The sequence below is a fragment of the Neovison vison genome, chromosome 6 (assembly GCF_020171115.1).
Source record: "Neovison vison isolate M4711 chromosome 6, ASM_NN_V1, whole genome shotgun sequence".
NCBI lineage: Eukaryota > Metazoa > Chordata > Mammalia > Carnivora > Mustelidae > Neogale > Neogale vison.
The window spans coordinates 74,749,280-74,764,468 of NC_058096.1; the positions used below are offsets into that span (position 1 = coordinate 74,749,280).

General features: G+C 37.1%; 1 protein-coding gene across 1 annotated transcript in view; it reads left to right on the forward strand.

The window, feature by feature from the left end:
* Nucleotides 1-12,362, forward strand: part of AGTR1 (angiotensin II receptor type 1) — a 47,330-nt gene extending 34,968 nt beyond the window's left edge. The window contains exon 3 of the mRNA XM_044255073.1: nt 10,426-12,362. Within this exon, the coding sequence (XP_044111008.1) occupies nt 10,475-11,554 (1,080 nt within the window). The 5' untranslated portion in view covers nt 10,426-10,474 and the 3' untranslated portion in view covers nt 11,555-12,362. The remainder of the gene's footprint in view (nt 1-10,425) is intronic.
* The last annotated feature ends 2,827 nt before the right edge of the window (nt 12,363-15,189 follow it).

A 15,189-nucleotide genomic window follows, 5' to 3' on the forward strand; every position in this document is an offset into this window, starting at 1 on the left:
TGATAAAATCAAACATTACCTTTACAGAATTCATTTTCATAGGACAAAAGTCCATTTATCCTTCAAAACACTGACCAATGTAATACTTCAAAATATTATTCTAAATAATATATTACTGTGAGGTTCCTTTATAATACTCTGCCTTGGCCTCTGTTTTTTTTATCTGGGCAACTGAATCCCATTAACTATTTGCTAAGCTTTAAAAAGTTGTTTTTTCCCCACAAAGAAATCTGGAAGTAGGTTTGTTTTGTATGAGTTATTTTAACAATAACACACTGTGCCACTTTTTACATAGGATGTTATAATCCTGACTCCCTAACTGTAGGGCATGCTTGTAATTTTGATTTGCAGTCATGAAACAATCCTTTCACCTGGAATTGTCAATGAATTACACAGGTGATGCCTGAGAGGTTCACGGTCTAGAAACCAATCAAGCTAGCCTAGATTAAGGCTGAAATCTATACCTTTGACCTCAATAACCTAGAGTCATAACCAGCCATCCAAATGCTGTGCTGGGAAAACATTTCTTTGAGTAGATAATCTAAAAAATGGGGAGAAAAACCAATGTCACTGTAATGTAATATTCTTACACAGAGTTTATTTATCTTCAGCAAAAGGTAAAATTCATTTTTTTAAGAAAAAGACTTCTTGTATTTAACTATCAAATCTTATTAAATCATTGTGGTATTAATAACATCCATATCAATAGATAGATGTTGGCAGATTTAATGATTTATCAATAGGTCATTTCTACTTGTTAAGCCATCATTGCCTTTGTCTTCAAAAGATATACCTGTTCCAAAGAAAGGTTATAAAATTTCAGTGTTTCAGGAAATTTCTTTAACCATTTACCAGTTCCCGGAGAATGCAGAGGTCTAAAGGAGCTAAGTGACTGGTTCAAGGTCACTTAGTGAATGAGAAAGCCAAAATTTGAATCCTAGTCTCCTTATACATTGTGTAGGACCAATTTGTAGAGTTTCATTCAAAAAGTATTTCTACTACAATCAGAATATTTGGCAATTTGAGGAAACATATACAATATGGGTAATATTTAATCCTTCTAGCTTGTATGATTATGTATGACTATGTGATTTCTATAATGTTAAAATTTTTAATCTGAAGTGAATTGCCATGTGGCCAGTAAATTCTTTTTTTTTTTCTTTTTTTAAGATTTTATTTACTGGAGAGAGAGAAGGGGAGCAGAGACAAAGGGGGAAGCTGGCCCCCTGCTGAGCAGAGAGCCCGATGTGGGGCTCGATCCCAGGACCCTGAGATCATGACCTGAACCAAAGGCAGAGGCTTTACCAACTGAGCCACCCAGGTGCCCCTGGCCAGTAAATTTTAACATAAAACTCATAATACATATAAATTCTATAATAATATAATTTATTAAGAGTACAAATTTATTAATGCTTCCTTTTTTTCCCAGTAACTTTCCTCATACCCCTTAAAGTGGAATGTGAAATGAAATAGGCAGTTTCTGCTGATGATTTAAAGTCTCAGAGAAGCAAATATGAAGTGATTTAACATATAAAATTTGGGATTTTGCTCACAAGTTGGGTAAAACAGCTGTTGATGGAGATGCCCACATAGGAGCTGCCTTTTTCATTTATTGAAAAAGAAAAGCTTGTGAACAGTCTCCAAGAGTCCTATTATTAAAAATGATGTTTCCTCCCTTTTGATGAATGGCTGAGATGCTGATCCTTTGAAATGTGGTTATGAGTCCCTTCGGGAAATTCTATGAGTCCCTAAGTTGAGGAATTTGGGAGTATAAGAGAACTGGAGTTTATTTATATACAAGCTGGATTTATTTTCCTTTTCTCTTAGTCTGTGCTCTTTCAACTCTTTATAGGCTCACTAAAGCCTTCCATGACCCTCTATTTTTAACATAAGAGTATTTTCTACTAACACCAACAGGTCAAAGGACAATTTCTAGCATATGATTAGACTTAATGACATATATCTCATCCCTACCTGTTTCTCTTTTCTTTTTGAGATTAAAAAAATTAAAAATACAACAAAAGACAGCCAAGAGTTTAGTACAGAAAAAGAGTAGGAAGAAATATCATAGGAATAAAGGGAGTTGTTTGGGGTCTTGAGATATTCATCACGAGTGAAATATTTGAACTGTAATTTATGATAAATAGCGTCTGAAGTGGAGAGAAATTGAATTATAATTTAGTGTTACATTAGTGATACTGAAGTACTGAATAATTCTAATAAGCAAAAATTTAGGATTCCCATTTTACTTTCCTTGAAGTGTATACCCTAACTTGGAAGGAACTTCTGAATTTCCTTTCATAAAGCTGAGTTCTTTCTATTCTTGGGCTATTTTGGAAAGCAGAGGGGAGGGCTAGTTGAGGATGGCAGAACATTTAACCACCATCACCACAGATTGTTACCATTGGTTATGTGCAGAAATAAGAAGGCAGTTCTATTTTCATTTCTGTGAGAGCAGGCCACAATGAATGATGTTGACTTGGGAAGAGGGCCAGAAGCCATTGTTTACCGCTTAGACATATCATACAGCCATTCATTAAGTTTAAGGACGCTGAATCTTGAGCACTTACTTAGTATGCATAAATAATTGCAACAAAATATATTGTGTGTTCTAAGAGAAATATTCACCTTGGAATTGAAGAGGTAAACAAAATCATCTCCCAGAAAAGTATTTAACATAGAGAGTTTAGTCTAGGATTGCCAGTCATTCTCTCGTGCATCTGATTTAAAAGCATTTCTGGTCACTTGCCCCCATGGTGCCAAGCTCTCTGCCATGCTTCCTTCTTCATAGCTGTCAGGATTACCATGATGGAGAAGAATACCACCAGAAGGGCTTAGATGCTTCATTAAAAGGCATGATGGGGGCAGGGGTGAGCATGAATAAGGGCAAGACTATAATCCAAAGTTTATTGGGTCCAAGCAACTTAGCCATTATCTCAAAAAAATGGAGGGCAACTTTCAGTCAAGATAAAAACAATGAACTAAGCAATCATGGACATTACCCTTCTTTCTTGAAACACATAAAATATCAGATCACAGCTCTGAGTAAGAATTGAGACCACATGGCACCTGGGTGGCTCATTCGGTTAAGCATCTGCCGTTATTTAGCTCAGGTTATGATCACAGGGTCCTTAGATCAAGCCCCACATAGTAGGGCTTCCTGCTCAGTGGAGAGCCTGTTTCTTCCTTTCTCTGCTCCTCCTCCCAGCTCATGTTCTCTCTTTCTCTCACTAACTCTCGCTCTTGCTTTCAAATAAATAAAATCTTTAAATATTTAAAATAAAATCTTTAAAAAGAAAAAAGAAAAAAAGAATTGAGACCACATGGGCCAGAGAAGAACCAATACCAGTTACACAATCAAGAGAAAGTTTTAATGAGTTTACCAGGATGGAAGTCAAGACCATTAAACGCAGGCACTAAAGGCAAGTGAAACCGGCTTTCCTGGTTAAAGCCAGAAACTGCAAAATTACTGCCTATTGTGACCAAAGATGAGATAACTTCTGCAGACCAGCTAAAAATTGGAGAATGGGCAAGAAGCCTAATCTGCATTATCTGAAGAACTAGTATTAAAAACTTATCCGGATCAAGTGACTATTGTATACCCAAGCAGAAATTTCACAGGCTATCATCATCCAGACACCAAGCCTCCTAAAGAAGTTAATACCACTACAGATTAACTCACAAAGATTACAAAATTTAAGAGGTAGGTAAATGCCGAGCAGAGGGTCTGTAGATGAATCAAATAGAATCTACATAAGAAGAGCTATGAACTACAAATAGGAAAGCAATTGGATAGGGGCTCTTAACATACAGATGTTCAAAATGTTTATAGAGATAAGGGTACAAATAGACCCCATAAAATGAGAACAGAAGGTTAAGAAGTAAGAACAAGTGGATTTGAAAAAGAAACAAGTAGAAACCCTAAAAATTTTACTGCCAACTTCTATGATTCAATGAATTCACAAATGGATACTGACTAACAGTTTTTCCTGTAGAATGCCTCATTCATTACTGAGAGAAAAAAAACATAGAGGAGCAGACACAGTTGTTTTCTAAAGTCTGAATTATAAAATAAGAGCAATAAAGAGAATGACTTTTGAACAGGATGGTTTATTGAGCTGCCCAGCACTCCAAGCAAATGACTTACAAACACTACTCTACTCTTCTAGATATTTGAGAAAGATAGTTTGATAGAAGATTATTCTAAAATATAATTACTTTGTCTTTTAGTTCTCTCTTTATTATCATAGGAAACTATGCGGTATTTTCTTTTTCCTTAAATTGAAAACTCATTTTAAAAGGAGCTTGTAATGAACAATTTAATTAGATTGGCTTTGGCTTGCCTAAAAGCTTAAGAAGGTATTAATATTCTAATCAAAAGTCTTGGGGAAATATTCTTAAAAAGAAACCGAGGAAAAAACTGAAAGATGAAGGAAGGGAGGGAGAGAAGGTAGGTAGTAGGTAGGAAGGGAAGAGGAAAGAAAGAAAAGAAAACCTTCCTTCTTAGGCTTGTTTTTAAGAATAAAGGAAGCTGTCAAAGAACATAAGGTATCTACAATGAAAGCAAGCAGTGGATAAATGTAGGGTGGCCACTATGAGCCAACCTTCTGTTTACAGCAGACCGAAAGTTCCCACCTGACTCATGGCCAGTGTATTCAGCTGTTTAAGATGATTTTTTTACTTATACTTTGAAAGAACATTCTGGTATTTTTAGCCTTTCATGGCAACAGAAAAAACTTACCAAAGATAAACCATGGCTAGGTCAACGTTTATCTTGCATTCAAAAAGTAATAGTAAAGGGGCACCTGGGTGGCTCAGTGGGTTAAGGCCTCTGCCTTCGGCTCAGGTCATGATCTCAGGGTCCTGGGATCGAGCCCCACGTCGGGCTCTCTGCTCAGCAGGGAGCCTGCTTCCTCCTCTCTCTCTGCCTACTTGTGATCTCTGTCTGTCAAATAAAAAAAAAAAAGTAATAGTAAAAATTAAAAAAAAAAAACATTTATTAAATGCATTCTGTTTGAAAGATATGCCTAGTGCTTTTGGGTTATCTCATTTAATTCCTGTAACAATCATGTACACTAAGAATCATTGTTCCCACTCCTTCAATGGGAATAATATTATATATATATATATAAAATATAATAATAAATAGGGGAACTGAGGCTTATGTTCAGAGAAATAGGGTGACTTACCCAAAGCCATACAGATTTCTAAGCGGCAGAGGAAGATTCCATTATAAGTAGTGGTTTTTTTTAAGCTTTTATTTATTTATTTGACAGAGAGAGAGATCACAATTAGGCAGAGAGGCAGGCAGAGAGGAGGGGGAAGCTTTCTTGCTGAGCAGAAAGCCCAATGTGGGACTCGATCCCAGGACCCTAAGATCATGACCTGAGCCAAAGTCATAGGCTTAACCCACTGAGTCATGCAGGCACGCCCCATTATAAGTGCTTTGACTCCAAATCCCATCTCTTTCCCCCCTAAGAAGAAATGGTGCTATGGAATTCATATAAGGCACAGAGCCTGTGTAAAAGATGTGATGAAACCAAGAAATAGGGAGAGATGGATCCTTCTATGTTTTGTTTTTTTTTTTAATCAGTACATCCTACTTGCCTAAAACTCTACTGGGAGAAGTAGTACAATGAAAAATAGCTACTTTTTGGGACTTTTAAGTTTACTGTTCCTAATAGATCACATCCCTTTCCTTTGGCTCCTCATCAAAACAGCATCCTTAGGGGTGCCTGGGTGGCTCAGTGGGTTAAAGCCTCTGCCTTCGGCTCAGGTCATGATCCCAGGGTCCTGGGATCAAGCCCCGCATCGGGCTCTCTGCTCAGCGGAGAGCCTGCTTCCCTTCCTCTCTCTTGCCTGCCTCTCTGCCTACTTGTGATCTCTGTCCGTCAAATAAATAAATAAATAAATCTTTAAAAAAAAAAGCATCCTTTCAGCTTCAAAGAGAAAAGACCCTACTCTTTCCCACTCATTTATCATCAATCACAAGTGCCTACTAATCAAAAGAGTTCAATTTTCCCTCTTTCCTGAGAATTCAGTTTCTCTAGGCAAGTCTATCGGCGGCAACAATGCTGACTGAGAACGACATTCCTTGCACATCACTACGGCCCATGTCACCCTCACATCCAGCGCACATTCAGCCCCTACACCACTGTAGGGTAGTGGGGGTGTGTGCTATCTGTAAATTTACAACCGCAGTTTCCCATGGATGATTCTGCAGACATTCATAAGGAGGGAAAAGTTCAAGTGATGACAGTCTCTTATCTACCTCAGCTGACACACTGTCGCCTTTTAAGTTCTTACCCCTCTGTTTCCCATACATCCTCCGAAGTCCAAATGCCATCTTCTGTGGGAAGTGCCCCTGATCACTCCCCCAGTCTCCCACCACACCAAGCTGGGTCAATGGAAAATACAGACTATTCCATATGACCCTGTTATGGTACAGTATTGAGCACTGGAGATAATTTTGTCTTTAAAGCTCTTGGCTGCCCCCACTGGTAGACTCAAATGCCTGAAAAGAGAATATGAACTTTTTCACTTTGCATCCCTAACTCCAACACATAGTAGGTGTTCAGTGAATATATGATAAGTGGATGACTGCCCACTGAACACACTATTTGCATTTGTGCTTTCCTGTGCTTGCTCCCACTGTTTCTATCATCTAAAATTCCTCTCCTCTTTCTGATCCCCTCAAATACGAGAAAATTTGTTTCCTTACCGGACAGGAAGTCTTGGTCATTACTTATATAAATATTTATGTAAAATGTTCTTCTAATTAGTATACTCAATGTGATGTCTGGAGTTTCTCAAGTGATATACACATTTAAATGATAAATGTCTGGAACGCCTGGAAGATTCAGTCAGTTAAACATCTGCCTTTGGCTCAGGTCATGATCCCAGGGTTTTGGGATAGAGTCCTACATTGGGCTCCTTGCTCAGTGGGCAGCCTGCCTCTCCCTCTGCATGTTCCTCCCCCTGCTTGTGCATTCTCTCTCTCTCTGACAAATAAATAAAATCTCTAATAATTAATTAATTAATTAATTTCCTACTAAAATATCCAGGTATGTTTCCCTAGTTGTTCAGAGCAGGCTTCTATATATTAAATATTAATCAATATGGATCAGTGGGAACTGAAAAAGAAACCAGCCTCAGATTGTGAAGGAATTGGAGTCCAATTGGAGTCCAAAGTGCAAACTTTTTCCCATAAAAATTCTTTAATAAATGATGTTTATAGTTCCTGACTAATCAATAAAATTCTACTCATTCCAGACACAGTATTAATGGAACCAGCCTGAGACATGTATTCTTAGAGTTAGGGTCAAGAAAGAAAGAAGAGAAAGAGGAAAATTTCCTCCCTACTTTCAAGCACCCAAGCTCATGGCACCCAAGGGATTCTAAAATATTAAAGTTTATTCCTTCCTATCTGTTAGTGCCCTTATGGCCAAGCTGAAACAAATATTTACCTCTGTCCTAGTTTTCAGTTACGGAGTTCACCCAGGCTGCTTTTTAATCTTTGAGATCCTTTAACCTTGACATTTTCACTTTTTTCCTAAGCAAAATCCAACTGATCTTAACCAGATGTTAAAAGAACAAATAAGTAAATTAATACACATTAAGGCGTAAATGACTGCTAGCCCATAAATCTTTTATGAAGCATTTAATTTTTAATAGAGAATAGTTGTTTACCTAAAGGAATGCATACTTCTAACCTGGCATAATTTCAGTAACTTTAATAAAATAAACTGAAAAATCAGCAAAATGTAGGGAAATCCTTCTGGGTGAGGAAGAAATAGGTCATATCTCCCTGAGAGACTAGCCCTAGTTTCCATTATATTTATCCCTTCTTTTCATCATCTTCTGTTTTAGAAACCACATATTTCTAAAAGCACTGAGGATTTTTTTTTTTTTTTTTTGGTCTGTTCGGTTTGGTTTTGCTTTTGGTTTTGATTTTTTATCCAAAGTGAGACCCAGGTTAACATTAAGTATCTTCTATAAGATCATTTCAGGAACAAAATGTAAATTACTTCTTTAGCCCCGTAGAAACCAGACTCAATATGCTATACTCATAGCTTTTAAGCTATATGCTCTTTACTCATTCTTGTGTCCTCTGGCTGCATTATTTGTCGAACACTTATCATCTGTCCCCTGGAATAGGCTGGGGCCTCCATCAATAAACAAGATTATTTGAAACAGGGCCTCCATCAATAAACAAACCAATAGCATGGAGGACAAGGGGCGTTAGAGAGTAGTAGGGAATTTGGGTAAATTGGAAGGGGAGGTGAACCATGAGAGACTATGGACTCTGAAAAACAGTCTGAGGGGTTTGAAGTGGCGGGGGGGGGTGGGCGGTTGGGGGTACCAGGTGGTGGGTATTATAGAGGGCACGGCTTGCATGGAGCACTGGGTGTGGTGAAAAAATAATGAATACTGTTTTTCTGAAAATAAATAAATTGGGAAAAAAAAAAATAAAATAAACAAGATTATTTGAAACAGGCCCTACCATCAAAAAACTGACTTACAGTGGAGAAGACAGGTCAACAGACAATTATAATATAGTGCCAATTCCTGCATCCCAAGTGCCAAAGTGGCTTAGAAAATGAAACATCCAATTGCCCAGACAAGTCAGAAGGGCTCCACAGAGGATGTGATATTTGCTTGTCTGTGGATACGAATGCTCCCATGAATGAAAAGAGAAGAAAAAAATTTTCAATTATGGGGGCGCCTGGGTGGCTCAGTGGGTTAAGCTGCTGCCTTCGGCTCAGGTCATGATCTCAGGGTCCTGGGATCGAGTCCCGCATCGGGCTCTCTGCTCAGCGGGGAGCCTGCTTCCCTCTCTCTCTCTCTGCCTGCCTCTCCATCTACTTGTGATTTCTCTCTGTCAAATAAATAAATAAAAATAAAATCTTTTAAAAAAATTTTTTTTCAATTATGTAAGACTGAGTATAAAAGGAGGAGATAATGGGGACATGAAGCCAAAACCTTGGATAAGAATAACTACCTCTTGGGAGAGGCAAAGAGGCCACTTAAGAAACTCTTTCTTCCTAGTGTTCTCTCTTAAATTCTGGCTACTTGAGTCTCATCCCTCTCACAGCACGACTTTACACCAAGATGAACACTAGGTGTTTATATTTGTCCAGATCTTCTGAATGCCAAGCACAGCTATCCTGGGAAGATTAGTAGTATCTTATTTTGTCCAGGATACTTTGCTACAGCAGGAAAGTACAGCCATGCTCTTCTAGGGACCTGCTCCTGGTGTAGCAAGAGGATCTTGACTCAGCACCCTTTCCCCACCCAGCGAGCATCACCTGTGCCGTATGCTGAGCTTTTACCTCAGAGAGTGCCCTTGCCACATGGTGTGATGTTACTACCTTTATGACATCCTCAGCCTTCCTCCCATGGGTTTTCTGATGGACTCTGCTAGGGTAGAATATGTTGATTTTCTAAATCACATAAATGAATAGCTTGATTACTTATTATGTAAATTATTGAAGCAAATATTTGCAGAAGTCTTTATGGAGCTCGTTCCTGAGCATCTGAGTCTTCTGAAAATCCTAAAGAACTGCTACTATCTTAAGCCCCCCTGAAAGACACGTTTTATTGATAATCCTGGCCTATTCTGCTCACTTGACATTCTTGTTATACAGATGGTTAACCTCAGAGTTCACTCCAGAAATGGCTGGCAAGCACATAAGTTAGGAGATTCAGTCTCTTGGGCTAGACTGAGTTTGAAGTTAAAGAATAAAGTGGGTATTGCCTGAAGTGGCCTGGAAAACCATGACAAGAATACTTTTCCACAAAGTTTTGAGCCTTCCCCCTTATCCCTTCCTAAATCAGTTCCCACAATGACCAATTTCCTCCATAACCTAGAGGCAGCTATTCTGACAACTTCAGGGAAGATGCTAATAAGGTTTATATTTAAGTGAAGTTTATGAAATGAAAGAAATGGTTTGATGAATAAGATAGAGATGTGTCACATTTCTAAGGTTAAAGACAAATTAATTAGCCTTATCTACCTCTGGAAAAACTCAAGTCTTCCTCAATAACTAATTTAATTCAGTGTTATTTTCTGAGATTTAGATTAGGAGTTTTAATTAATTTGGAAGCTAGGATTTACTTCTAGAAAAAATGCAAAGGACCTAGGTAAGTTTATTCAGAGTGTGAATAAACTTACCTAGGTCCTTTGCATTTTTGTCTGGAGGGTATTTATCTGGAGGGTATTTATCACTTTCTAGAAAAGCAATTCTAAACACTGATTCAATGTGTAAATTAGACTTTCTTGGTTCAGTTTTACTCCAAAAAATATGATCTATTTTTTCCTAAGACTAAAGCTGAGTTACAGTATTTATGATTGAAAAATAAAACTATATGTTTATAACTGAAAGTTCAATTTTTTTTTTACCTCTTCATTTTTATTTTCTTTAGGTGCATCTGGCCTAGTGTCTAAGACTAATTAATAACCCAAGAGATCAAAATGATTCTCAACTCTTCCACTGAAGATGGTATTAAAAGAATACAAGATGACTGTCCCAAAGCTGGAAGGCACAATTACATATTTGTCATGATCCCTACTTTATACAGTATCATCTTTGTGGTTGGAATATTTGGAAACAGCCTGGTAGTGATTGTCATTTACTTTTACATGAAACTGAAGACTGTGGCCAGTGTTTTTCTTCTGAATTTAGCACTGGCTGATTTATGCTTTTTACTGACCTTGCCATTGTGGGCTGTCTACACTGCTATGGAATACCGCTGGCCCTTTGGCAATTACCTATGTAAGATTGCTTCAGCCAGTGTCAGTTTCAACCTCTATGCCAGTGTGTTTCTACTTACATGTCTAAGCATTGATCGTTACCTAGCTATTGTTCACCCAATGAAGTCCCGCCTTCGGCGCACAATGCTTATGGCCAAAGTCACCTGCATCATTATCTGGCTGCTGGCTGGCTTGGCCAGTTTGCCAACTATAATCCACCGAAACGTATTTTTCATCGAGAATACCAATATCACAGTTTGTGCTTTCCATTATGAATCCCAAAATTCAACCCTCCCCATTGGACTGGGCCTAACCAAGAATATACTGGGTTTCTTGTTTCCTTTTCTGATCATTCTTACAAGTTACACTCTTATTTGGAAGACGCTAAAGAGGGCTTATGAGATTCAGAAAAACAAGCCAAGAAATGATGATATTTTCAAGATAATTATGGCAATTGTGCTTTTCTTTTTCTTTTCCTGGGTTCCCCACCAAATATTCACTTTTCTGGATGTATTGATCCAGCTGGGCATCATACATGACTGTAAAATTGCAGATATTGTTGACACCGCCATGCCTATCACAATTTGCATAGCTTATTTTAACAACTGCCTGAACCCTCTCTTTTACGGCTTTCTGGGGAAGAAATTTAAAAAATATTTTCTCCAGCTTCTGAAATACATCCCCCCAAAGGCCAAATCCCACTCAAGCCTATCAACAAAAATGAGCACACTCTCCTACCGCCCCTCAGATCATGGAAATGCATCCACCAAGAAGTCTGCCTCATGTGTTGAAGTTGAGTGACACACTTGAAACCTGTCAGTGAAGTAATCTTGTGAAAGAAGGAGCAAGAAAAACATTCCTCTACAGCACTTCACTACCAAATGAAAATTAGCTACTTCTCAGAATTTAAGAAGAAAAAGATTTTATGGTCTCAACGAACCATTCCAAAGCTCTGAACAAAAGCTTTTCTTTCCCTGTGCAGCAAAACAAAGCAAAGCCGGATTTTGCATTAGATAGATGAGGGCCACTCAAAGAATGATGTCAGAAACTGGATGAATGTGTTGATTGGAAAAATTTTACTGGCAGAAATGCCATCTCCCCAGTCTCTTTTTCTGCTATTTTTCATTTCCACATAAAGGTATTTGGAATATGTTAAAACCTGAGAGGAGCAACAGGGGATCAGAGCTCAAGACGGCTCTGCCCAATTTCCAAAGGGCAGTAAAGCTTTTGTTCCTATTTACCTATTAGCAGCTCTGACCCACTTGTACCTGCTACTGCACATTTTGTACATAGACCTGCTAAGCAGTAATCGTCAAGTTTCAGAAACTTTTGTGAAATTCAACTAATGTCATTGATTCACACTGCCAAAATATGCCAGCTAATAGGTTTATTTGTACATAGATACTAAAAAGTGAGATATAACCCAAGTAGTAGTGTGTTCCTAGTCATATCAGTTTTGTTTCATATCTGAGAAGTATATAAATTTTGTGGTAAAAAGATTATATATCATAAAGTATGCCTTACATTTAAAAAAATATGTTATATCTGTATAACCATATCTCTAAACTGTTGTTACTTGATTAAAATCTGGCAAACATATTTACATTAAAATAATTTTATTGTAATGTATTTAATCTTCATTACTTATAATGGATACTGATTTATTTTTAAAATGACAAATATAACTATGAACACATTTCCATTTAAACTTTAATACAACAGATAGTTTAATGCTATTGCTTATAGATTCTATATTCTGCCATTGAAAAGATAAATAATACATTTTATTCTATTTTAGTCCAGCATATAATACACCCTTTTGAGTTTTTCAAAGTTTTTCAGGCAACAAAGGAAAAAAACTTCATTTCTTTTAACACTAAAATAAAACATTATTTTATACATAATTTTTTAATAATAGGACTTTTCTAATTACACATGTGATCATTGTAGGACACGAAGATATAGGAAAGCATAAAAATAAGTTTTATTTAGTTCTCCTGCTTAAAAATTGCCATTTTAAACATTTGGGTACATTTAATTCTACTTTTTTGGTATTCATTATACATACATACATACATATACAAATCATGATATTTGAGTCAGAATATGTATAGTACTTTGTATACAGATTTTTCACTTAATATAATAGCTTGTTAGCTTGCTATACCATTAAATATTTTTCTAAAACATTTTAATAATTGAATAACATTACAAAATACAAATACATTCTGATAGAGTTAGCTAATCCTGAAACTGGGACAGTTAGCTTTTTTTGATTTTTCAGTATAATAAATTGCACTGTGATAAATGTTCAAGTACTGAATCTGATAAATTTCTCAATGCAGTTCTAGAAGTGGTACAACTGAGCATACAGATATAAATATTTTCAATACTCTTAATACATATTACCAAATATTTTCCAGAAAACTTAGAACAATTTATAATACTACCAACTATGTATGAACATATCTCACCACAGTCCCAGCAGCATGGAATATTTACTAGATTTAAACAAAAAGGAAATTTTACTGTAATCCAGGTACAGCATGCAAAAACTGGGATGCACATGCCCTAAAGAAAGTACTGTAGTATTTCTGCTCCCTTTAGGCAGTTGCCTCATTTTTCTCCCTAGAGGACTCACTGGCTTGGAAGTCCACATGGAGCAGGCTGATGTGATCATCTGACTCAATAAACAGTGGTAAAAGACGGAGGTGATGTATGAAATAGTCAATGGAAGCTATGGAGCGGGCATTCAGAGAGCCGTTGGTGGGCTGGACAGAATCTCCACAAAGCAGCCTATTATACTCACATTCCCAAGGATAGAATTTATTTGATAATAAATGTGGTTACATATGTCTCATATTATCTTCCTTTTACATTGTTTTGAATTTCACTAATATAATATCAGTCACTAACTCCAAAGTTCTGTTACTATTTTCACAAAGTATCACCTCTAAAAAAAAAAAAATTCTTATTCCAAATTATAGTGCAAACTTATCCTATTTGAATTCCCTCCAAGTCAAATGTATAACCTGTTCATTTTTTTATTCAATAGTCACCTTAATCTAAATGATTACAAGTACTTAAAATTTGCCAAACCATTTGGTAAGTTACAGTTAAGCTTTCTGGCAGATAATTGTATTTAGATACCCTCCATCTCATCTGTATTTATTAGATGGCATGAATAACATGTCCCAAGCCTTGTTTTCATTTTAATTTAATCAAATCATATTATTGTGATTTTTTTCCCAATCTCATTTTGTGAAATGGACATTGGTAACTTCAATGATTAATATTGTTTTTTCAGTAAGACCAACCTAATATTGTAGACTCTACTTACCAAAATGTCAAGATGAGATGCCATAATTTACTCTTCATGGACATCATCAGAGGTTAGGGGAACTCCATATTTTTTGGATTATTTTTAAAATTTATGGTGAAAGGAGTATTTACCATAAGAATATAGGTGCCAAATCATCCCAATATGCATTCCAGTGGTAAACATTTCAATCAGCTGCTGTTGGCAGTATGAAAGAGAGCCAAGCAAGAAGCAGCCTGATCAGCAAGCCATGGAAAGGCTCACAGAGATCTGATACCACCGACTGTCAGTTTTATAACTCTATATACTGGGACTCCCCCCCCCCAACAGAATATGCCAATCTAGGGAACCAGAGAAGCGGAAACAGATTCAGACAAATCACAAAAGTGAAGTGACTGAAGAAAATGAGTCCCAGGGAATTTTGGCTATTGTATGAAAGACGATTTCCCAAGGATAGAGAAGAAAGTAAATCAGGAACAGATGAGACCGAGAAATGAACAGAAGCATGGAGGCAACCATACACTGTCTCAGTGCTCAGGGTGCAACCCTCACAAATGAGATACATATGGGGGTTTAGGTCCCCAGGATCACATGTATCCACTGGATCCAGAATAACCACAGCAAGACAGAACCTAAATATTAAGGAGGGAAGCAAGTTATAAACAGTAGACAATGGTATGGGGCAAGATTCAACTTTGATTTTTATATATTTAAGGCTTCATGATGGGAGAGAAAAGATCTCTAGAACCACACTGGAGGCTTTGATGAGACTGAAAAATAAATGTAACAGGATAAGAAAATGGAAGAGGTAGAACATCAGAGCTAATGGTTAAAGGGTCAGATTTCTCAAATTTAAAAATTTGACTGAATCAGTTAAAATATGACATCTGTAACTATATCCACTATTGTCTGATATATTTGTATAGTGAACACCTGGGAACTATCTACGCAGTTCTCCTTCACACAGGAATTTCCCCACCTCACCCAAGGACAGGACCACCTCAGAATGAGCCATTTTCCACAGGCCACAGTTAATTGGTCGAGGCTTGAAGTGAACCAATAAAAGATTTTTTTTCCCCTAAGCATCTTTCAAACAAATACTGAAGAACAGCTGGCC